General features: G+C 39.4%; 1 protein-coding gene across 1 annotated transcript in view; it reads left to right on the plus strand.

Annotated features, from left to right (window-relative positions):
• Window positions 1-10,125: 10,125 nt before the first annotated feature.
• The window catches only part of SLCO3A1 (solute carrier organic anion transporter family member 3A1), a 361,985-nt gene continuing 345,679 nt past the window's right edge, over window positions 10,126-26,431 (plus strand). Inside the window, exon 1 of the mRNA XM_036735784.1 lies at window positions 10,126-10,317. Coding sequence (XP_036591679.1) covers window positions 10,126-10,317 — 192 coding nt within the window. The remainder of the gene's footprint in view (window positions 10,318-26,431) is intronic.

The following is a 26,431-nucleotide window of genomic DNA, read 5'->3' on the forward strand; positions in this document are numbered from 1 at the left end:
TACATAACTACTTATGTATATATTGCCACCCCCATTAGAATGAGAGCTTCTTGAGGGCAGGCAATGTTTTTATCTTTCTTTGTATCCTCAGTTCTCAGAACCATGCCTGATACATAATAAATGTAATAAATGCTCGTTGACTGACTAACTAAAGATATTTGACATGGTGAGCACCAAACACTAAAATGAATTGAACCATATCTTTTTTCATTAAAAAAATTTTATTTTGTAATTTAAATAAAATTTATATTTATCTTATGTTATAAAATTTATTTTATTTAATTTTATTTACAAAATTTATTAAAAGTATTTTATTATTTAATTTATGCAACAAAACAAGTGTTTTCTTTTTAAATTCTTTAAAAAATTTCTTTAGTATTTTTTCCCCAGTTATATGAAAAAACAATTTTAACATTCATTTTAAAAACTCTGATTTCCAAATTCTCTCCCTTCCTTCCTCCCTGCCCCCTGCATTGAGAAAGCAAGCAATTCAATAAAACTAATTCTATATTAGTCATGTTAAAACAAGTATTTTCATAACATAGTATAATAAAAAATATGATTGCACATGAAACTTCAAATCTATTATGGTCCACTTGATATTTCTTTTAAATATATAATAAAGATATCATTTAAATTTCTTTTTTTCTTTTTCTCCCCTCCCAGCTATCATTAGACACAATTATATATATATATATATATGTATGTATGTATGCATATATATACATATATACGCATATATACATATATATATATACACATATATGTATGTATATGTATATATATATATAAAATCATTCTATATATACTTCTATTTATAAATCTTTTCTCTGGATACAGAAAGCATTTTTCTTAAAGGTCCTTTGTAGTTAATCTGGGTATTTATAATAGTCAAAATAGCTTATCTGCTCAAAGTTGTTCTTAAAACAATAGCACTTTTACTGTATACAACATTCTCTTGCTTATCACTCTTCATTATTTCATGCAAGTTTATCCAGGTTTTTCTAAGATCATTTAGCTCATCATTTCTTATATCATAGTAGCATTCTATCATAATCATATATCACAATAATATATTTTGAAGTATCATTTCACACCTATATGTACCTGTATGTACAAAAATATTTATAGCAGCTCTTTTTGTGGTGGCAACGAATCTAAAATTGAAGGGGTGCCCATCAATTGGGGAGTGGCTGAGTAAGTTGTGCTACATGAATGTGATGGAATGCTATTGTGCTATAAGAAGTGATGAGCGGTGTGCTTTCAGAAAAACCTGGAAAGACTTACATGAACTGATGCAAAGTGAAGCAAGCAGAACCAGGAGACCATCATATGTAGAAACAGCAATATTGTAATTATGATCAACTGTGAATGACTCAGCTATTCTCAGCAACATAATGATTTAAGGCAATTCTGAAGGACTTATGATGAAAAAATGCCATCCACCTCCAGAGGAAGAACTGGAAGAATCTGAATGGCTATCAAAGGATGTTTTTAAACTTTATTTTTCAAAGTTTTAATTTTTTTGGCCTGTGTTTTCTTTCGCAATATGACTGATATGGAAATATGTTTTGTATGACTGCACATGTATAATCTATATCAAATTCTTTGCTTTCTCAATGAGGAGGAAAGGGAGTGAGGGTGGGAGAGAATTTGGAGCTAATTTTTTTAAATGAATGTTAAAATTGTTTTTATGTGTAATTGGAAAAAACATATTAAAAAGGAAAAGAAACAACCATGTGGGTACCATTTCCAATTCAGCTATCTGAGCATATTGAGACCAGCTTCTCAGAACGAAGGCCAAAACTAACATTAAACTAAAAGAAAGTATGAGATGGCCCAGCTAGGTGGTACAGTGAATAGAGTGCTGGGGCTGAAGTCGAGAAGACTCATCTTCCTGAGTTCAAATCTGGCCTCAGACACTTAACTTTGGACAAGTCACTTAACCCTGTTTGCTTCAGCTCTGCATCAGTAAAATGAGTTGAAGAAGGAAATGGCAAATCACTCCACTATCTTTGCCAAGAAAATGCCAAATGGAGTCATGAATAGTTGGACACAACTAAAACAACAATACCAACAAAGGTAAGACAATGTGGGATGCATTTTCAAAAATTCTGACCTGACATATTTAGACATGCTGTTAACAATGGAAAATTTGAAATGAATAAAGAAAAAAAATCATGCAAGTAAATACTGTTTCTTACAGAAGTTAGTAACAAGATATCTCCAGTGTTTGCGCTGAAATCATGCAAGATTTCTTGAACAATGAATCAAGAGATATAATTATTTTATGACTCAGTGCTTATTAATTTTGAAAACTGTTGAAACATTCCAATAGAATATGGAGATATATGATTATCAAAGGTGCTTAGCATTGTTGTGGAGGCTTTCTAGCGAAGAATCCAAATGAAAGGGGAATTCTTGTGTAGAAAGGAAATGTACCTGTTTATTGATGACATTGTCCTATTTTTGTTTCAGAACTTCCTCAATGAAATCATTTATGAATCAAATGAGTTTGACTTAATTATCAACACAGGAAAAATCGTGTGGATGAAAAATGACATTGTCCAGAGTGTGACATCTAGTTAGATACATAGCCCATTCAGTTAGTATAGTATGTGCCTGTGTATGTGTGTACATCTCTTAAACAAAAATCCCAGCTGAACAATGAGTGGGCACAGGATTAAAGTAGGAAGAAAAGAATGGATTTGGGAAATGGTGCAACTCATTCAATAATTTCAAAATGTCCCTGAAACAAAATGCTATCTTATTTTTACACTCATAGTATTCAATTGATCAACAAGTGTTTATTAAGTGCCTACTAATATGCCAGGCATTGGGAATACAAATAAAAAAGTGATAGACTTTCTTCCCTCAAGGGCCTTGCATGGTCATAGATAAGCCAATACAATAACTATTTTGTAAAAATATGGAATGATAGGGAGAATGGATTATGAAAGGCCTGACTTGAGCTGAGTTTTTAAATTATATAGTGGTTCATAGCGGTGAAAGTGAGTATGGAGAGAATTCCTGACATAGGGTGAAGCCTGTGCAAAGGTGTGGTAGTAGGAAATACAATGTAATATCTGTATATGGGAGTCAGCAAGTAGATAGTTTGGTTGAAATATAGGGTAAATGAGGGACAGTGGTGTGTAACCAGCCTGAAAAAAAATGGGCTTCAGCTAGATTGTGAAGTGCTTTAAATGCCAAAGAGAAGAGAATATATTTTATTTTAGAGGCTGCAGGTAGCCCTCAATGATGGTATGTGGCTGAGAGTCATGGAAAGTCATAATTCAGCCAGGTGCCAATTAGTGTGAATAATGGATCGAAGGAAGTACTTGCATGTATTTGAATTTGCATTATCTGAGGTTATAATTATGTAAAATATGTTAAATGGCTCCAGACCAATGGAAATACGTAGTGCAAATTCAATGTGACCACTTTACAAGATTCATTATTTATTCACACTAATCAGGATCTGGCTATACCTGAAGAATTGAAATTGTGGATATATATATATATATATATATATATATATATATATATATAGATATAGATATAGATATAGATATAGATATAGATATATATTCCAAAGAACAATGGAGATATATCATGGTTATAATTGGTTAAAACCAGACTTGCACAAAAGAAATGCTGTAAAAGATACGATCTAGGAAAAGTATGCTCACAAATGGAAATGGGCTGGTTTTAATGTAGCAAAAATGAAGGATAATTTATGAAGAACCCAAGTTACTTCACTGTTATCCACATTGATTCTAAATAGACCTAGAAAAAGGCTTCTGGTAGGTTGGGTGGATCTTTTAGACAGAAATTATTGGACAACATGGACAAGAGTGTTGTAGGATGACAGCATGTGGATTGGTTGTAATTTGCATTGTCAAAAAGAATACTGGACATTGATCACATCACAGAGCATTCAAGTATTGAGGCATACATATTCTGATGGGCCAACTCAATGCTATAATCCAGGCAATACATCCATTCAATATACCCTCTTGATCCACTTTACTTTTTGAGTATAGAGAGTTAGGTTGATTTCTTTCAGGTGCTTATTCATTTTATGGAGGAATTTTTATAGTTCTGGGACTTGGTGTAATTAGTATAATGCCATTTGAGAATAGAAACATTTGCAGAACCTTTTCTTTGATAGACAAGGAACTCTCTTTCATTTGGGCTCTATGCAAAGCACTTAATGACACTGTCAAACATCTTAGGTGAGCATAAGCCATCAATGCTTTATTTTCTGTTGTTACTGTATCTTTAAAGGAAATTTTTTTTGTGATCCCATCATAGAATCTTGCAGAATCGTTAAGCTAAGGGGGTGAGGGGAGGATATTTGGATCATCAGAATAATTGCATAGGTCCATAAATTATATTATTGCTAACCCCTCTCCCTCCTCACTTCATATGGGACTAGAAGAACACAAAAATGTGTTTGCAAAAAAAATTACTATCCCCCTCCCCAAAGCACTAATTTGCATGCAAATAAAAAACCAACTCAAAAGAAGAGGGAATCAGGGTATATTAAATTCCTTTTAGGCCTTCCATTTGATTGTCATTAAGCCTACTTCCTGATTTCCTGCAGGCTTGTTTTGCTTTCTTTTAGATTCCAGGCACATGATTATTTTCATGGATGGTTACTAGTAATTACAGGGAAAATCTATAATCCTAAGTCTTAACCCCAAACATACTGCCTGAGAGGTAAAAAGTTTCCTTTCCCTAAAGACATGTCTTTTCATGTCTATACAAACCGAGAAATTGAAGAAACATATATACTTCCCTTTATGATTCCAAGCAAAAGGTAGTATGGTACAGCATTAGTATAGAGAGGTCTGTCCTTGGTGTGCAAAATATAAGATTCCTACTAACTGGAATATAGAAGACCTGTGTACAATCCCCTTAAGGCCCCTAGTAAATGTTTGTTCATGGATAATCAGTTAATCTTTCAGTGTTCTAGGTTATAAATTACAGACCACTTTGCACATCTGCATTAGTTGGGGGAGTTTCCACACCCACAAAATCATCATTTGCCATCCCAAATATATTTACAGGCATCTTCCATATTGTTTCTCTAACCAACTTCATTTTTTTTTCAATGAGTCCTTGTAATCAATACTTTGATGATCATATCCCTTCCTTCATTTGGTGTTTCCTATAATGTTCTTCTGTTCTCAGTCTAATTGGAGACTGCATTAATTGGGTTATTAAATATTACAGAGACATTAAGTACTTTCTAAAGACAGTTCATTGAAAAGAGGGTTACCTTTATTCCCAGAAGTCCCAGTAATGGAGAAGAGACATCAAGTTAAATGGTTGATAAAATGAAGGAGGAGAAAGCGGAAAAGGGAAAGAATCTTCACTTTTTAGCTCAACTCCTATAACGTCAAAATCACTATCCTATTAAATGTGCTATGCATCTAATGCTTTAAGGACTCAGTTTAGGGGGGCGTGCTAACCCTGGAGTCACAAAGACTGTGATCAAATACCACCTCTGACATTAGCTATGTAATATGGGCTTGAGTTAACACTAACCTCTCTGAGCCTCATTCTTCTCATCTGTAAAATGAAACTAATAATGCCTGTATTACTTAGAAATGATATGTGTAAAAGTGCTGTATAGGTGATATTAATACTGCCCTTTAATGTTTATAAAACATTTTACATTTACACAAATTATTTCTTTTGATTTTCTCACCAAGCTAAGTACTACAGCTTTATTGTCCTGTTTCATAGATTAGGAAATTGTTGCCCAGAGAAGTCAAATAATTTGCCTAAGGTCACATAACTACTGTTAGAGACAGCTATTATCAGGCTCCATGTCTAACATTCCACCATACTGCTGTCCACAGATTGCCCTGGGAGTCAGATACTTTTCCATTTCTCTAAGGAGATAGATTATACCTTCCTCCCTCCTGTGGACACTAAATGATTTTGTTCCTTTGAGAAATAATATCCAGACTCATCAGAGAGTTGTCATTTCCAACCAGATCTTAAACTAGAGATTAGGGGATTTCTGGATAGTAAAGAATTCCCTCTGTTCATATCTTCCTTCTAAGAGGTCTCTGAAATCTTTACTTTGTTTCCTTCTGGAGCCAGTCACTACCAAGTCTGCTGGTAAGGAGCTAAAAAACTTCTAGGGTCTCTAGGATAATTTGGTGTACCAGATCTACCCACATCTGAATTAACTCTCTCTACTTTACCCAGCACAGCCTTAATATATAGTCTCAGATAATTGTAAAGATTGATTTTAATCTTTATAGTTACCAGGCTGACCAGGAATACATTTTCCATTTTTAACATTGTTGCTATGAGACGAATAGCCCTCAACAATATTATTTCATCTAAATTGAAATGCTTAATTATGGAAGTAAAATCAATGTGCTTATATACAGAACCAATGTTTTGGGAATGTAATGAGACAAATATCCAGCAATTAAGGGAAAAAATCCCTGAAATTAACAGCTCCTAGTCACTACGGTATAAATGAGAGCTGGTCAAATGTTTGAGGAATGTATGGATGAGAATTATTAATCATATGATGGATATAGAAATGGACTGAAAGAAGATGGGTGTGCGTGTGGAATGGAATGGAATAAGCACCACTATAATACCTACTACGTGCCAGGCAGTATGTGCTAAGTGTTTTGCAAATATCTCCTTTAATCCTTACAACAACCTACCTGTGAGGTTGGTGGTGTTATTACTAGTATTTTTACAACTGAGGAAATTGAAGCAGACATGTTGAGTTACTTGCACAGGGTCACATAGCCAATAAATTTATGAGCCTGAATTTGAACTTAGGTCTTTCTGACTATAGGCCCAGCACTTGATCCACTGTGCCACCTAGCTGCCTAGAGCTGCCAAAAAGATATTACTGAGAACTTAGACTGTAAGGGAGAAGGTAAGGAGGGAGAGGAGGAGGAATTGTGTATAGGGGTGGGATGGGGAGAAGATTCAGTAAATCATGACTCCAAAATTATGAATGTAGGGTATTGGTGGAGGATAGTGGTGTCATTGATGAGAATTGGAGAAAATGGGAAAGGGTAATTCCATGGGGAATTATTTTTACCACAGTTAGTGCCAGGGAGAATATACAAATAAAGAAATTATGGAGACTTTGTCTTTCAAAGGGATGTTATAAACTTGAATGAGATCATGTCTACAAAGTAGTCTGGACCTCTTAGAAAAAAATATAGCTATACTGTGTATTATTTTATAATTTTTATGTAATGGCAATAATCCTTAATCATACCTCCCCTTCTCCTCTCACCCATTCATACCCAATAAGTTTTGATAATAAAATTGGAGCCAAGTACTTTTGAGGAAAGTACATATGTAGTTAATTGCTGTTCAGCTTTCAAATTTATTCCTATAATAAAAAAGTATTAAGCTTCTGCAAATGAGAAGTCGGTCACTTTCAAAAGTTTTTTTTTTAAATAAAGAATTTTTTTAATCAGAAGGTTGTGACTAAGTACCTCAAAATCATAGGTTTAGAGTTGGAAAAGACCTTGCAGACTATCTATTCTACTTATTAATTATTATATAGTTATAGCTAGCATTCGTATGGTGCCTTAAGGTTTGCAAACCACTTTTACATATATCAGCTTATTTGAACCTCACAACAACTTTGTGGAATAGGTTATATTATTATGGTTGTTTTCCCAATCAGGAAACTGAAGCACAGAAAGGTTAGGTGATTTGCCCAAGATCACATAGCTGGGGAATATCTGAGTCAGTATTCCATCTCAGGTTTTTCTGACTCCAAGTCGGGTGTTTTATCCACTGAATAACCTAGCTCCCTTCATTTACGGACCAATAAGAGCAGGACCAGAAAGACAGAGAAGTAATTTGCAATTTCTACATCAGAAGGAGGTGACAGAAACAGGATAGCGTTAACTTAGGGTTCTCCTAAGAGGAAGGCATGTGCCCTAACACTGCTAGGTTTTCAACCTCTTGAAAGGGAGGAAGCTGCCCAGGAACGAGGCACAGAAGGAATGGGCGCTACCAAAAGCCTAGCAAAATTTGCCTGCTAGAGTATGTAGAAAAGTGGAGAGGAAGAAGTGCCTATGGGACAGAGTGCCATTGGCATAGCTTTTACCATTGCAGACTTGAGAGTGGGCAGTAAATGGAGGGGGGAGGGAGAGAGAAGGATCCCTAGGAAGGCAAGATTCCAGTCATTTTTCCCAGTTATGGCACTGAAGAGAAATTAAGTGACTTTGCCATGGTTACCTCGGTAGAACCAGGAACTGGACCCAACTTGTCTTACTCCAGCCCTCTAACCCCTTTACCGTACTACCTCTCGGAATCACTCAGAATTAGCAAGGGATAAATGGTCTCAGGATCAGTTTAAAAGAGCTAGACACTCCTGCTCCCCTACTTTAGGCATATCCTCTGTTTTTATTCAGCTTTTCCAAGGTATGTTTCTGAAATTTGTGATCTTATTATAGTCAGTGCTTTGAGACTCAAAATCCTCGCTGGCACTCAGGATTATTTAAGAATTGCATGCCACAGGTTTCTCCAGCAGCAACAGTGTGGTGGGGCAGCCAGAGGTAATGGGTATCCAACTGCAACTTTGGATAATGGCCTGTTCAGCTGATGTCAGAGTCCTTTCTGTCTTTAGATCCCTTTCCGTTTGTGGTGAGGTAGTGAATGACCTGAAGAGAGACAGACCTGCCCCTTGGCGGCAGCTGCCTACACGGCTGGAATGACTGGCAGCTACAGTAGCAACAAGCAAATTAATCTAACTTCCCACACATTTCAGGTCCTTCCTTCTCTTTCTCTCAGGGACTGGTGACCTCGTAGAAGTCAGAGCCAGAGCTCTCGGGGCGGGGGGGTGGGGGTGGGGGTTGCAGAAGGAAGTGGGCATCTTTCTCTTCTCATTGCTAGTACTGTCTTTGCGCTGGAGAACAATCAGAACTCTCCCCGGCCGGGGCAAAGCTTCTACTGGTCCCCGGACGCTGGACATATGAGGGGCCCAGATTGGCTCCTGCCCCTTTGCTCTTTTTGAAGCACCACGGCTCCCAGTACTACCCTCTTGTGGGCACTGCCTTCCTCCCTACCTCCACCCCCTCTCTCCAGCCCAGACTCCCTATCTCCACCCCGTTCCGGGTACCTTTTACTCTGTTGCCCTATTCCCATCCTTATTCCCACCCCCATTCCTAGTCCAGAAAACAAGCTGAAAACCTGGGCATCCGCCAGTGCAGCAGAACCTCCCTTTTTCCCTTGGTGGCACCGCCCTTAGCCCCAGGGGCCCGGCACCCTCTGGAGCTCTCTGCCTCCCACCGCCAGCCGCGATTCCCTCCGAGCTTCCTTCCCCAGGGCGCTGGCTGCGGCTGGGAACTGACTCCGCGGGGCACAGAGATTGAGGGAAAAAAGGGAGCCCAGGCACTACCCAATCCAGGGGGTGGGGGCTGGGGGTGCAGAAGACACAGAGAGAGAGAGCTCCGGTGAGCAGAGGAGGAGGGAAGGAGGGAAAGGAGCAGTGCCCGTTCATCAGGAAGAGGAAAACGAGGGAAGGAGAGGAAAAGAGGAGAGAAAGAACGGCGCTGGTTATGGCAGTGCCAGTAGCAGTAGCAGAAGCGGCGGCAGAGGCAGAGGCAGCGGCAGAGGCAGCGGCAGCAGCCCGCAGAAGGAGAGGCAGCAGCAGCAGCAGCAGGCGGCGTGGGGAGCTCCCGCTGCACTCCCAGCCCCTGTGATTGGCACAGCCCAAGCTGGAGGAGGAGAGGAGAAGGAGGAGGAGGAGGTGGAGGAGGAGGAAGAGGAAGGGGGCGAGCGCAGCAGCAGCGGGAGGAGGAGAGGAGAGTCAGCCTTCAACCTCTAAACACCCCAACAGATCTGGGGGGAGGGAGGAGAACGAGTGAAAGAGAGAGAGAGAGAGAGAGAGAGAGAGAGAGAGAGAGAGAGAGAGAGAGAGAGAGAAAGAGAGAGAGAAGAGGAGGGTTGCTGCTCGCCTCCTGGGCGGAGACACACACACACACACACACACACACACACACACACACACACACACACACAAACACACACACACCAGCACACGCACGCACACACCACCTCAGCACCCAGATAGAGGGGGAGCGGGAAAGCGGCAGCGGAGGAGGAGGAAGGATGCAAGGGAAGAAGCCGAGCGGCTCTTCGGGCGGCGGTGGCAACGGGGGCAGGAGCGGCGAGCTGCAGGGGGATGAGGCGCAGAGGAACAAGAAGAAGAAAAAGAAGGTGTCCTGCTTCTCCAACATCAAGATCTTCCTGGTGTCCGAATGTGCCCTGATGCTGGCGCAGGGCACCGTGGGCGCTTACCTGGTGAGTCTCCATTGCCAACTACGCTCCGCCGGCCCCACTCCCCACCCCTTGCCTGGGTAACCGGCTCCCCACTTCTGAGAGAAGAATTAGGAAAAGGGAGCCCGGGCGCTCGCTTGTTAGCGGGCATGACCTCGGCTTGGCATTAAGGTTAGCAAGTGGTGCAGAGGAGGAGGCAGAGGGTTGCTATGGTTGGGGAGATGCCGGGCAGCTCAAACTGCTGAAGTATCTCTAGAAAACAGCAGGGACAGAGAATGCTGAGGGACTGTGTGTTTCAGTGTGAGGCAAGGGTACCAGACTAGGTGGACAGTCGGGGATGGAGCCTTTCCTAGCCAGTTTCTAATCTTGTCTGCCGGAGACCCCATGTAGAGAAAAGCATGTGATTTTTAGGCTACCTACACAGAGAGAGACATCTAGTTGCTTCATCTGCCCTTTGCTTCCTAGTCAACTAAAATAGCTCCATCATACAATATTTTCTCTAGGTGCTTAACCTTCCACCAATTGCTTGGGAATTCAACAGTCTAGTAAAAATGCAATATATGAGTCAAAGGATATATAGGTAATTTCTTTTTTTTTTCTTTATCCCTGTCAAGAGCCACCTTCAACGGTTTAAGATAAAGTTGCAAGTACCTGAGGGGCAGCTTCAAGTTTCCATACTTTGTGCTGCCTGCCCATTCTTAGAGGTGAATTCCTTACTGCCATCTGCTTTTGACTCCAGAGTGGTTGCAATATCGTAGCCACAGACGGCAAAATGTGGCACTCTTCTCATTTGTAACAGAAAGAAGATTTTTAATACTTAAAAGGCATGTCACTGTGTTTCTGAGGAAACCACTTGCCCGTTGTAAATGACTCAGCACTGTCAAATACCCACTTTCTCCCTCTTTTTTGCCTGTCCTCAGCTTAGCTCTAAACTTAGGCTCTAGAGGGACGCCTTGTTAGACCTGGTTTCAGTTAGATATTCTTAACAAGACTAGAGACCCACAGTATAAAATTCTGACCTGGCCAATAACCAGAAAATGGAATCCATTGCTATAGTCTTTTAGCTTTATTGAGCAATTATGAAGCTAGAATTGGCATGTTCTTCTGGTTTATATTATTATCCCAGTGATAGAAAAGTGTCAACTCAAGGGATTTCATTGTTCCCTTATATTAGATTAAGGTGAGTAACGGCTCCAAAGTGAATGCTACATGTTGTCCATAAAATAATTTAACAGATTTTGTTGTTTGGGGAAGTACAAGTTATGCTGAGGCTGAGGTCTGAAAGGTATTGTCTAATTAAAATGAGCTCGACTCTTTGGGCAGCAGTATTTTGGGGCCTGAGACTCCTTGAAAAACGAGTATTTCCATTATTCTACTTATTTCTTTGGCTGAAAAGACAGGTCTTAGTTCTATGACTTTACATGCCATGTCTATACCAGGACATCTGCAATAACCAACTACTCAGGCAAAGCACCTCTTGTGTTCAGTTTAGGCATTCATATCATGAAAACACCAAATGCCTTGTTTTACCAATAATTAAAGTGCACTCTTACCCACAAGTTGTACAGTATATGTTATGCCTAAGTGGTACACTTGGAAGTAACTCATTTTGTATACCTTTGTATATTTGGCAGAACTACCATGGAAATAATTTCATTAGGAATTTAAGCCAATAAATGCACTCATACACACGTACATAAATACAATGTGTATGTGGAAGAGATGTGTAGTCATACTGTCTATATATACATAAATTAACATAGGAAACTATGTATAATTACTCACCAGTTCTCTGCATAATAGGAGATAATGAATGAATTAGAACGTACTACCAGTATAACCATCTAGTTGGTTAGCCAACTGGTTTAGTTGACAAACCAGTTTCTCCCTGTAGGATGCATTATTTATCCATGGCAAGCACGAATAGTCTCTTGAACACAGCTAATGAAGATTATATCATTATATCATTAAGTTTCGGCTGCAAGCATCTAAGAGACTTGAGACGAGGGGAACAGGGAAAGCTGAGTCTTATCCAGAAGAAAGAACAGTCAATAAGTAAGTTGAAGGAGGACAGGCTCTAGGGTAGTATACCAATCTCAGCAGGTGGCAGAGAGACCATGCTAGATTTAAGCTAGAAGAGATCATGCTGACAATTCATTATTTTGGTACATTGCAAGTACCTCCAAGTTAGAATGTAACCAACTTGAGGATATTTGGGCATTTTTAGCCCCTGGTGATGAAAATTACCTTTGGTTATACAGATAACAAAACCCAATGCTAAAGGCCACGAAGTGGTACAAATAAGAGGTCTGGGTCTGAAATCAGGAAGATCTGAGTTCAAATCTGGCCTTACATACTTACTAGCCATGTGAGCCTGGGCAAGTCATTTAACCTTTATTTGCCTCAGTTTCCTCATCTGTAAAGTAGGGACAATAATAGCACCCACTTCACAGGTTTGTTGTGAGAATCAAATGAGACAATATTTGTAAAAAGCACAATGTAGCATCTGACATATAGGAAGCACTATATAATACTTATTCTGTTCATACACACACACACACACACACACACACACACACACAGACACCCTTTGAGTGACTTGGTGTAGGATAGGAATTGCCTAACATGTTTAATTCATTTTGATACCTGGGAATAACAGAGTAAAGAGCTCAGGTCTTTGCCTCATTCCATCTCTTCTCATAACTTTTCTCCATTCAAAAATATGAGAAACTTCCAGTGTGGAAAAATTACAGATAAACAACTCATTATTACTTAGTGTCTGCTTGGGTCCCTGAGAGATTATCTGTGGTCATTTAAATAGCACGTTTAGAAATACACTGACTTTCTATCTACTATGCCTTTGCCTTGCTGCTTCTCCCATGAACTGTACTCAAAAATCCAGAGTTTGCTTGCTAGAGTTGACCAGACCATTGTCTGTTTTCTGACTGTGCTCTACTATATAACTGACAAGTTTTCTGGTCATCTGCTACTTGGGAGAGAAAAAAATACAACTTTTCCTTCTGTTTCATTTATTGTGTGAGTCTGTTCTGGGCATGATACATACATGCGCAGATAAAAATAAAGTACTGAATATTCAGGTTGTTTGGGCATATCTGTAAAGAAGGCATATTTCCTCCTTTTGGTTCCTCATAACTTTATCCCTAGGAAAACTAAGAATACCTATCCCTAGGTGCACACAGGATGTTTAGGTTATGTTATCCCTATAATGGTTCCACATATAATCTGCATATACTTATACATCTCCATAAGTGATACAAAGATGAAATAATGTAGGATACCTGATGCATATTATCCCATGGGATACTGCCAAACTCTCCTCTGCCCAGATGTACATATAGAAAATGACTGTCTCATGTACACATTATGAAGAAGTCACACAGATGATCTGCATTGCATGTCGAGTTTCAGAAGGGGGTGCAGGCTCCTTCTTGTTCACAATCTTGAAATGTTTATGCTTTTTTTTGAAGGGTAGAAAATTCATCTCGCTATCTCTGTATCCTGAAAATTAGACATTTCCACCTACCTACACCCTTTATACTAGTGAAATCTCCAGCTTTCAAGTTGCAATGCTTTCTGGCCACACAACTCCAAGGCAGGAAGTTAACTTAAGGTTTCAGTGGTAACTTTGGGAAGCCAGACTTTGGTTTTTTTTTCCTCTCCAGCAGAACCAGCCCTGAGATTGAAACCCAAGAGAACCACTGCATGTTGAGAAGCCAGGGAATCTTTGCCAGCAATTCTAAAAGGCTAGAAGCAGCGTCTTTTAGGCTGAGTCTAGGGCCTTCTAGGGTAATGCAGCCATATAATCAGTCATGCTGGCCAGGCTCAGCAAGATTAAGATAAGGCTAATTTGGATACCCTGCCAAACATTATGTCTCCCACTTCTGAAATTTTATTAATTTAGGTTTTTGTTTGTTTTTAACTGGAAGTCAGCTTCAGATACACCACCAGTCGGTCGGAAAGACGTTCCATCACCTTGTCACTCAAATTGCTGCCCAACCAGTTGTGAAATAATCATTTCGGCATAAGAGAGGAGCTCTGGGTTTGACAGTCATTGTGTGCAGAGCAGGGAATGCAATTTAATTTGAGTCTTCTTAGGTCTTTTGCTTAGGAGAGCTACAGTTTGAACTGACCTAGTTGCAAGGACACAACATCTGCTTACGTCTTGAGCTATTTGGAGAGGAGGCATAATATAGAGAATGCATTGAGCGATACAGTCATTATGTACACATTGATTGGATAGGTTTTGTAAAAAACCTATAGATATAGTTGGGGCTTTGCTCTGCAGGGCAGCCTTGTCTCTAGTAAATTCATGGGTATTTTTCAAGTTATGGAAGAATAGCCTGGGTTACGATTTGCACAGGAAATTAAAACACCTGGAACCTCCTGGGTAATTGTGATTGGGGTTTATATGCAAAATACATTTTAATATTCCCTGGATAAACAATTTAAAGGGCTATTCTGAAGTCCTAGGCAGAGCTTTACCCCAGCAATTCCTATTAACTGGAGTTGGGAATTAGCCTCTTTAGTGTTTATGAAGAAAAGAAAAAGAAGAGAGAAGAAGAATGACTGCAAAATTATGAGACTAATTTTCATGTGCGGGTGGTGGAAATCAGTCTTTTTTCTATTAGGTCTGAATGCATTTTAATAGGCTTGCATTTGACATGCCCAGTGATACCCCTCCAGCTTTGCATTTCATAAAGAAGCATCACATTGACAATGCTTTTTGCAAGCAAAACCCAGAAATAGATAGCCAAGAGAATTTCCCCAGGTTGTCATCAAAATTAATACAGTAGCTAAAAAGACTACAACTTAATTTAAAAAAATCAATACACCATGGTTACCTAGAGTGAGAAATTTGAAACCATTCATATAAACACTATATAACTCCAGTACAACATGAAATTATCACAAGTTTTAAAAGTGTTTAATTAAGAAGTGTATAGAAAAGTTTGTTTCTGGAAAGTGTTCCCAGAATGACAGCTTGGTATATAGCTTTGCCTGCTTGTTCTCCATGCTTGAAAGTGAACAGAACAAAAGTGATCATTCTTTCATTTTACCTTATTTTGCCAGAATCCTTTCTCAAAGGGATGGCATTGAGACCTAGCCGAAGTGACATTGTCTAAGCATCTCTCACTCATCACCTGAACCTCATTTTTAATGTGAGGTGGCACTGAGCTGGCTCTGCTCAGCCCTAAACTGCCGCTTGGTGGGTTTCCAACGTTACCCGTGTTTTCTCATTTGACTTTATAAAAAGCCATTAGAACATTGAGCAAAAGCAGCTTGAATGAAAGGGTTCCTTTCCATTTGCTTTACACACATAACAGCTACCTTTTTAGATGGTGCCAGTTGTGCAGGAACTGCGTTCTCTTAGATTAGATTTCAGATAAATAGGTGTCATGTTGCAAAGAACATGGACAAAGTGCTGTATTTCGTGTGGCTGTGTGCGCGCCTTGTCTCTCACTCTCACTTGTCTCTCAAAAGAAAATAGTCTTATTATAGTTTGCTGGCTAATAAGGTAAAGAAAGGGTTGGCGTCATTCTCATGATGTATTCCAGGCCAAGGTGGGGAAGCAGGGGAAGTGGGTTGGACTCATAGAGTGCTGACAGTAATATTTAGAACTTTGAATTCTCTCAATTGTGTCTGAGTGAGGCAGGGGTAGTGCAAAGGGGACTGTTGATGCAGTGCTGGCTTAGCCCCAGCCTGAGCACAAGAATGCCAGGCAGGATGGCCTTGGTATGTTACCCACTAGCATTTATACTGGAAGTGGTCACCCTCCTGCTGGGGGAGATACACAAATCCACAACAACAATAATGACCCGCATTTCCTCCTTGTCCCACACCTTCTTCTTAGTTTGCCTTAGTTGATTACTTCTCATAACAGGTCTATGAGATCCGATGGATAAAAGGAAAATATCACCCTTTTATTTTCTAGAAGAAAACACTCACTTAGGCAAAAGTGACATGATTTGTTTCTGTTTACATAAGTAAGAGGGTGAAAAAGCTGAGAACAGAACTTCCAGTGTTAGGGTTAGTAGATTATATAACCTTAGTTTCCTAAATACAAAGTTCAGCTCATTCATTTAAAAATGAATTTTTAAAAGAGAGAGCTAAGTACTGATTGCTTATTCTGTGCACCTTATCGTAAATGCTCGGATACATTTCATCTCAGAGGTAAAGATTATGTTGTTTTACTTCCTTGTGCCCTCAGTGCCTAGCAGAGAGAGTGCCTTGTAGATAGTACAGACTCAAGTTGTAGAGTGGAATTAAATATTACTTAAAACTGAGTTTTCTTTTTTAAGGTTTGAAAAGTTCTTTCTCCTTTTTTAATAATATACTTTAAAAAAACACATTATGGTCATTTCACAATACTCCTCCCCAGCCCCCAAAATGAAATCCTCTTGCATCAAAGAAAAAGAATTAAGCAAAACAAGCTGTCACATTAGCCATGTCCGAAAGCATATGCAGGATACCACACACTTAATCTAAGACATTTCCAATGAGAGGAGGGAAGTATATAAAAACACTGCCTTTTCACTTCCCCTACACCCTTACCATGGAGATCTATGGAATGGGAATCCATTCTTACTTAGTACTACTTACTTAGTAATTAGGGGCAGCTAGGTGGCTCAGTGGATAGAGCTCTGGACCTAGACTCAGGGAGACCTGAGTTCAAATTGGACTCAGACAGTATGACCTTGGGCAAGTCACCCAACCTCTGTTGGCCCCAGTTTCCCCATCTGTAAAATGGGGATAATAATAGCACCTATCTCCCAGGACTGTTGTGAGGATCAAATGACATAATAATTTTAAAGCACTTAGCACAGTGCCTGGCACATAGTAAGCAACATATATATGTGTGTGTGTGTGCATGTGTGTATGTATGTATATGTATATGTACATGTATGTATATATATGTGTGTGTGTTTGCATGTGTATATATACATTTGTGTATATGTGTGTATATATATATATTAGTCATTATTATCATTAATATTAATATGTAGGAATAATTGTTCCAAGGTTAGCCATATACTAAGGAAAGTAGGGAAAATGCCTGGACCTTATGCCCCAGGAAGCCCTTATATACGGTTGGGTCTGAAGCCTCTATGGGTAGTCAGGTGGTAATTTCTCATTGTTCACTTTAGGTGAATTGTTAAGCCTAGGATATAGGCTTTCCATTATTCTGAAGAGATTGTTCATTTTCCTGTGTGAAAGCTATGTTAGGTTTTGTTTTTAACTTTTCTTGCTTCATGGACCCTTTTAATAGTCTGCTGAAGCCTATGGATCCCTTCTCAGAAAAATGTTTTATTTGTTTATTAAAATGCTATGTCTCCTCACCTCACTTATACTGGAAGTAAGGGGAATACTTATGGACTGATCCCACCCCTGACCAGTGAAAGAGATTTGACCTACTACGGTCCTCGCTGGAGCTAGCTCTTCCCTTCCCTACGTAGCCTTGGGGCCTTCTCTTCCTGAAGACTAACCACATGTGATGACACATATGATCTGCATATCGCCCTCAGCTCAAAACTCCCAAGCTCAAGAGATCCTCCAGCCTCAGGCTTGCTCAAAACAAGGATTACCATGCCCGGCAAATAGAATAGTATTTTTAAATACCAAAAAGAAAATACATAAAATTGCAAGAGAAAGCACTTACATTGAAATCGTTGTTAAAATATTTTAAAAATCAAGTTCCTGCACTCCAGATAAATAACCCCATGTTTTTGGTCTTTCCCATCTAGTATGCTCTATTGCCCAGTTGAGATGACTAAGAAAGAGTGGGTAGGCAAAGGAGAAGCATAATACTTGAAAATACTCCTCTAGATCCATACATACATGACATGTGGTATTTTGTAAGCCAATTCTATCCAAGAGCCATCATTCCAAAGCTCTTCGAATCCATAAAATAACTGCCATCTGCTATTTTTCTAACTACCCCTTGCCCTGAAACCACCCTGTAGTTCAGAGCAGGCCTTCAACAATCATGTCTGCAAGTTATTTCTATGATCCAAATATTTATTTCTCTGAGGCCTTGGTAGAAAGGTTCCTGAAATAATGAAATCCAGTGATTCCAATATTTAGCACTTAGTTCTTTCCCCATTTCTCACATTCGTTCATCTCTGCCCTACTTCCAATTATTCTGAAGTAGAGTTTTAGTGCATGATACTTCCTGACCAATGAATATATTCAATATAGGTTTCTTGCCCCCCCTCCCCCAATAGCAAAGCCTGTGTAAGGCAAAGTGCAGAAATTTGCATCAGCTGTCAAAAGTGGTCATATTTGGAAGGAAAAAAGAGAAAAATATATTCAAATTTCTGTAGGACTTTATAAGGGAAAATATGGATCCAGGTTACTCAGAGATTCCGCTAAGGACTGCCCTAGGCACATTCTGAGTAGAGCATTAATATGGGCATGTTAGAATTTAAAGAGGAAGCTATTTTCAAAGTACTGAACTTTCTGCAACAAAATAATAATTAAAACTTATGGCAGGATTTGTGACCATCTGGTGATCACTTGGGACTAAAACAGTTTCACTCAAGGGAAATCTCCATAGTCTGAAAAACCAAAGTTATTTCTAACTCTGCTTTTAGTGCTCAATTTTAGTCATCCAACCTCATAATACTGATGCTTCACAACTATATAGCACATTATACATATTATCTCATTTGAGCTTTACAACAGTCCTGTGAAGTATTTTCCCAATTTTACATTTGAGGAAACTGAGGCTCATGTAGGCTGAATGACTGCCCAGGGGCAGACAGCTAGTCAGTGACTGAGGTGGCATTTATGAACTCAGCTCTTCCCATCCCTACAAACAGTGCTGTACCCACAACCCCAAGCTGCCTCTCTTTTTTTGCATTTCCCTCCTTTTTGTTCTTAAGCCTCATCCCTCCTAGGGAGGGAGGCCCTCTCTGTCCTAGGAATTAGTAGTCAAAATCCTAAATAGAAAACTATGGAAACCCAGACAGCTGCTTCTCAAATGACTGAAAATTTCTTTTATATGATGACATTTATTTTACTTTCTGAGGTATCATAATTTGTCATTAGCATTTTCTTTGACTTAACAAAAGCCCTATTCATCCCTTCTCGTCAACAAACAGTGAACATGTTATAAAGTGGAAAACAACACAGCCTGACACAATCCTTACCCTCTGAATGGTTGCAAATAAACAAATGGGAGTGTGTATATGCCCTTCCCCCTCTACTTTATCATCTTCCCTTTACTTTTGTTGACCAAGCCTCTTTTAGTGATGGTTTCTGGGTTTAAAGCTTCATTTAAGATCCTCCTTTGCTGTTTGTGTTGCCTGTTAAAGTTTTAAAGAGAACAGAGAACAGCTTGTAGTTCTTGTGATCTTAAAACATACCATTCTATAAGAAACATGAACCCCAATACTCTGATTCATCTGTGATCTAATAGATGTGGATATCCTTCCAGGCATGTAGATGTCAACTCATCCCTGCCTGCCCATACTGCTTTTGTCTATGTCATCCCATAAAACAGGAGATTTCCCCCTGCCCCCAACATGCTGTGAGCTTTCTGCAAATTCTCCTTATATTGTGTGGATATCAATACAAGGGGATAGTATCAGTTATCCTTCACTTTTGCTCTCTGACAAATTGATATCATCATTTTCAACTCATATGTTACCTTGAGGATATTCTTTATATATCCTACCTCTTATAATTCATTTCCCCAAATTCACCTGTTTTTTTCAGTTCCTTCCACTTCCCAAATAACTTCTTTATTTTGTATTTTTGTGTACATGTTTCTTTCCCCTTCCTCCCCACATGTGACCAACTTGAAGGCATAGACTTCAGTTTCTGGCTTAGTCCACCAGAAAGCTAGGTCAGTGTTTGGCATGTAGAGAACAGAGACTTAGAATTGGAAAGACCCTCAAAGGTCATCTAATGGCTATGCCTCAGAGTAGGTGATTTAGAAGTGCTTGTTGAATTGAACTAATTCTGTTTTCTCATTTTTGTAAGGGTTTTCAGTCTTTTGGGGCCACTTCGCAGCTTCTGCCTCACCATTCAGTTGATCTTCAACCTCTGTTCTTCAGTTCTTTCATGACTCACAGGACTACCACGCACATTTACATCCTGTGTGGAAAATGTGATGGCCACTGAGGAAAGGCAGTCATAATCAATACATCTCCAGAATGTCATTGCAGATTCCTTGTTATGAGTAGCTGCAGAAATTACCTTGGTTCAGCCTCAGGTTGGCATACATAGATCATTCATGCATCCATGAATTTGTGCCTTCGTGCTGACAATGCTATACTTTCCCATTTCACAGATGAAAATTTGACAAATTTCCACTTAGGATCAAGGCTGCCAACTAAAAGATCCCACTTAATGGTTAGTTCTTCTTGCCTGGATGTGTCCAAACTGGATGCTGCCATCATGCCCTCTCTCTTCTTTGCCTCCCTGTGCTCTTAGCTAGAATTTCTAAGAGGAAGAGCCAGCTATATAGGTACATTTAGAGAGGGTCCTCTCTCTGCATTCATCAGGAGCTTTCTGACAGCCCCTCGTGCCATGAGATGAAGACTTGGAGAAAATGAAAAGTGATCCCTCCATGCAAATAGATTGGCAGCTCTAAAAGTACCACGGAGAATCCTGAAGCTTTTTCTACCACAGGTCCTTAGAGTTCATGTCACCTATTATTGTGCCTACTTTAAAGTATGTGGAGACTGCAACTTCAGGAGCATAAAAACACTTGCCCCCAAATCACCTGATGAGTCACTCACTGACCTCAAGAATAGATATTGCTGTAATTCATGGGATAGCTGTAGAAGCTAAAGAACAGATGATCTATGAGCTCATCAATTGTTCTTTTTCCCCCTGATTTTTCAAATAACCTTGAAATTATAGTGGGAATGATTGTTTTTCATCTATTTCAGCACCCGCATGGTTGGCATGGTTAGAACAACTCTGAAAGTGCATTTTCCAATTAAGGGCCATTGCAAAGTGTTCAAAGGAATGTATATCACTTGGTTTTAGAAAAAGGTCTAGGAAAATGCTAATCTGTTCTTTCCTTCTTTGCTTGTCTCCCTTGCCTATTCTCCCTCTGTCCTTCCAACTTCAGCCCATGAGGGAAAAATTATTGTTTGAAAAGAGGAAGATTTAATTTGGAAAGCTATTCTCTGAATGTATAAGCTTTAAAATACAGTAGCAAGCATAATCTTATGCATAATAGTATAATAATTCCATATTCAAAGAGGAAATTTTTCTAAATATAGGCAGCAAGGTAAAGCTAGACTCCCATGGCTTTTATTATGCAAAATCTAATTAATGAGATAAGAACTGTGAATTGAAAAACTTATTGTATTTGGGAAAATGGAATTTGACTAATTTAAAACAAAGTCTCCATCTTCCTTCATGGCTCTATTTAGTATTTATGTAGCGTTGTATATTTTGTTCAGGCTCCACAATCATCTTTATTACCTAACTCACATACCCCTGTGATCGAGATAGTACTGTAGAGCAGAAACCCTGCATGATGGGAGCAGCATTGGATTGATTGCTCAGCCATTGCCATCCCAATCTGCTGCTTAACTAAGCACAGACACTGAATCTCATGCTTCTTCTTAGATCATAGTGACGGTCTCAAGTGGAAAGAGCTTGTGCACTTGGGAAAATAAGCACTAGTATTTATTCTTAGAATTTTTCCTAGAGATTTGGACACAGGTAATATATGGACTGAGCCACTGATTGACTGCTCTCATTGATGGCTTTCTTGGTTAGAGTAGATCGATCTGAGAGCTGCTACAAAACTGCCCACAGATGGTACCTTTGAAACTCTGCCATCCTCACAGCATTCACTCTGTACTGTTTTTGTTTATTTGACTGTTTGTTTGTTTGTTTTTAGGGGAACATACTACTCTTCAGAGAACCTGATTCTCTTGGGGACATGTCACAGTGTACAAGTGATGTCATATTAGGGCTGATTTCCAAGATTAAGGGAAGACATCACACATCCTCAAGTTCCCCTTCAGACAATCTTTGTTATTTAAATGGGCTGCCCAATGGCGTGTTTTGCATTAGAGACCTAGCTTCAGATATTATCTTCTTTTTAGGGTTCTAACACTTTCCGTTCATGTAGCATGACTGGCACAATGGAAATGCATCAACATCTATGACGAGCTTTGTACAAGCTTCCTGAAGCATGGCTGTAGTAGAAATCTCAATCCATTCTTTCCATGTGGGTGATTTTGTTCAGACAGCATATGTAAAACTGCTTCCTAACACATCAGGTTTCTCCGTCCACATTTCACACTGTACAGACAAGTGTTGAGTGCCACCACATGTTGTCTATCTAATTTTGGATCAAATCTCTATCCTAAAAGTGAGATATCCCAAATTACTTTGGGAAGAGGGGAACAAATGTTGATGGAAACTGAGTAGAAACTTCTCCTGCCTTCCAGGACAGTCTCATTTTGTCCATTATTGCAATTATGGTCATATTTTATTTTCTCTGTAACTCAAGAAATAGACTATACAGTACCCGGGGCAGGGTGGAACCTGAGGCTTCGAGGCCATATGTGGCCCTCTAGGTTATCAAATGCTGCCCTTTGAGTGAATCCCAACTTCACAGAACAAATCCCCTTAATAAAAGGATTTCTTCTATAAAACTTGGACTCAGTCAGAAGGCCACACTCACACTCGCACTTACTAAGACTCACACAGTTGAAAAGTGTCAGAGTAGCATTAAAACCTAGGCCTACCTTATTCCAAACCCAACATTCTTCTCATTATTTCAGTTGTGAAAACACACTTAACCAGTCAGAAACAGGAATTTATTTAGCAATCACTATGTGATAGGCACTGTTCTAAACACTGAGGGTAAAAAAAAGGCAAAAACACTGTCTTTGCTCTCCAGGATTCACCTTCTAAAGGGGGAGAAAATATGCAAATAACTATACAAGATATATAAATCAAAAATGTACCAGGAGGGAAGGCAGAAAAGGCCTCCTGAAGAAGGTTAGATTTGAGTTGAGCCTTAAAGTAAACTAAAGGAGCTGGAAAGTGAAAGGTGAGAAGTGAGAGTATTTCAGATCTGGGTGATAGTGCAAACACATGGAGTCAAGACATGGGGGTGTTACATTTGAGGAGCAGCAAGTAGGCCAGGCTAGCTATGTCTTAGATTGTGTAGAGAGAAGTAAAGACCAGAAAGGTAGGAAGGGGCCATGCCCAAAAGAGGATTTTATAGCTGATTCCATAGGTAATATCGATCCCATAGAATATTTATTGACAATAAAGCACTAATTGAATGTGAGCTCTTATTATTACTAAAATTCTTCTCTGGTCAAAAGGTGTGATCATGCTTACATTCTTTTAACAAACCATTGTGCCTCGGTGCCACTTTCACACTTCCAGGTCAGGTGAGATAATCATGTGTAGAACTCAGCAGATAAAAGCTAAAGATCCCAATGGCCAACCCCACCCTGAACTAACAAGAGACACAAGTGTGTACTGGAGAAAACATTCAATTAAGGAAATGGCTTCCAGCTTCATTCTTGGAAAGAGTGATTGTCAAGAAGCACATTAAAAGAATGGGTTGGTAAATTATGAGGGAATAAAAAACATGATCTATCTTCTTTTTAAGTTTCCTCTCTTCATCATTTTCTCAGGCATGTTGATTTCTTCCAGGCCTAAGATTCCTATCCTCCATTTAGGGAAAGAAAAACATTGGTTATTTGCATTCCAATCTTTTTGCTTTGGTTATGGTTTGTTTTTATTTCCTTTTGAAAATCAGCAGTAACAATAATAAACAAAAACCTGAAGCTAAAAATTGTCTCAAAGGCCATTTGAAAGAAAGAGGGAAGAATGCACAAATAAAGCCTTTTTGCTTCAAGAAAAGGAAGCTTGGTGTTCTAGTGTTCAGGTCTATTGACTATTTGGTCCAGAAGAGACTCCTCTCTTCTTTCTGGGTGACTAGAGCCCTAATGGTCACAGGTCACAGGTCTATTTCCTCACTTTTATCCCTTTCCAGGTGATGGCAGAAAAATCTACATTGCTCTAGCCCCTGACCCATCAATTCAACTTAAGAAATCAAGAGAAACTGGCCAGATGGGGGTACAAACAGATGTCTATTTTGGGTAGTAGAAAGAGTGTCTGTGGGAACATCTTCCATGCTAAGCCAAATCAGGATAGAGATTCATTTAGTAGTATCTCTTCCTCTGATTCATTTATGAGCATGGTGCCAAGGAAGAAAGATGTGACCTCTTTTTTTACCCTTCTACCTTTTCTCCTCTGTCCTTTTACAAGACAAATGTAAACTCATGACTGCTTTAGAGGTGTGATGCAGTGGAAAGAACATCAGCTCTGGAGTCAGAGTCCTGAGATTCAAATCTTACCTTTGATGCAACCTGTGTGATCTTGGGAAAGGTACTTAAACTTCCTTGGCCACAGTTTCATATTTGTGAAATGAAGGGGTTGGGTTGGATTAGATTAGACGGACTTGCAAGGCCCCGGGAGCCCTACACCAATGACATCAAATTTGAATAGAATGAGGGGCCACCAAACCATACATCAGAATCCCTACGTCCACATATTAACTCAGAAAACCTACATTGTCTGTGTTCTGTTGTATTTTTACTTATTTCATTAAATATTTTCCAATCACATTTTAATCTAGTTCAGGCAGCACAGTGGAGTGTTGGGGACTGCAATGGCTCCTAGGCTGCATGGATGACACTTATGTTCTAGAACTATCATCTTAAACCATTAAAGATTTTATCTCGCTTGCCATGAATCTGTTAACCCCTTCTTGGACAGATTTTTTTTTAAATCTAGACCCATTTCTTCCCAAGGAGTTCAAAGTACTTAAGGCATTTAGGCAAAGGGAAGCTTTTGTCATCTTTTTTACATATATGGAGACCATAATACCCATGGAGAGAAAGTGGCTTTAGGGCTACATCTTGGTTGTGATATAGGACTTTTAGGAAGGATGTTGTTGTTATGGAGTCATTTCAGTTGTGTCCAACTCTTCATGATCCCATTTGGGATTTTCTTGGCAAAGATACTGCAGTAGTTGCCATTTCCTTCTCTAGTTCATTTTACAGATGAGGAAACTGAGGCAAACAGGGTTAAGTGACTTACCCAGGGTGACACAACTAGTAAGTGATTGAGGTCAGATTTGAGTTCAGGAAGATGAGTCTTCCTGATTCCAAGCCCAGTGCTCCATCCACTGCATCACCTAACTGCCCTGATATAGGGGAAACAGTGTTATAAATAAATCCCTTAGGTTCACCTAGTAGTTAATAGCATTGGATAGGGTTCAAAACAGACCTGGCTTATACTAAATCCTTGTGATAGTGGATCCTGTTTATGGTGAGGGTCCAGTTTACACTCAAAGCAAAAGGTTATGACATAACCTTCTAGGTTAAGCATGATGGACAGGGATATTCAAAGTCAAGTTGGTCATCTTGACAATGTCAAAGTGATTTATTAAGCCAAGTCAATATATGGTTCTACTGACAAAGCACGAGGCACATTATGGGGGATGGGGGTGGGGACAAGACTGAAGCACTCATTTGGAAACTAGTAGAGTTGAGTTTTAAGCCAAATTTTGCCATACACTTTGGCCCTGCTTTCAACCTTATTCAAAGCATGACTTACCTGTTTTCATTATTGTATAAAATAGACAGAGTTGTAACCAGGGTGGGGTGAATATAATTTTGCTCCACAGCATGGATAGCACAAGACAACACTTGTATTTGCTTTTTCTGAGAGAAACTACTGATCTTAGAATCTAGTTTTCAAGAATAAATTAAGATCGGATACTACCAGCTGGCCCTAACTCCACCCTTTCCTTAAATCTCATCTGAACTCCTCCTCAGTCCTATGCAACCCCATCTTACTTCTCCCTTAGAAACAACCTATTAGTGTCCTAGAATCTCTTCCTCCCAAGAGCACCATCTCCAGAGCCTTCTCACCATCCAGGACTTTATGAGAAGGCTCCTCCTCCTCTCACACTGAACTTGAGTATTGGGTTTCCTTTCAGGGACACTTTCAGTGAGTCAACCACAAATGCTTTAAGCCCTTTGGGGAAAAAGATTCTTTATAATTTAAAATATTCTCATATGGTCATGGGTAGGTCCTAGTGAGTACTATGCCA

Source organism: Trichosurus vulpecula, chromosome 8, assembly GCF_011100635.1.
Source record: "Trichosurus vulpecula isolate mTriVul1 chromosome 8, mTriVul1.pri, whole genome shotgun sequence".
Classification (NCBI taxonomy): Eukaryota; Metazoa; Chordata; class Mammalia; order Diprotodontia; family Phalangeridae; genus Trichosurus; species Trichosurus vulpecula.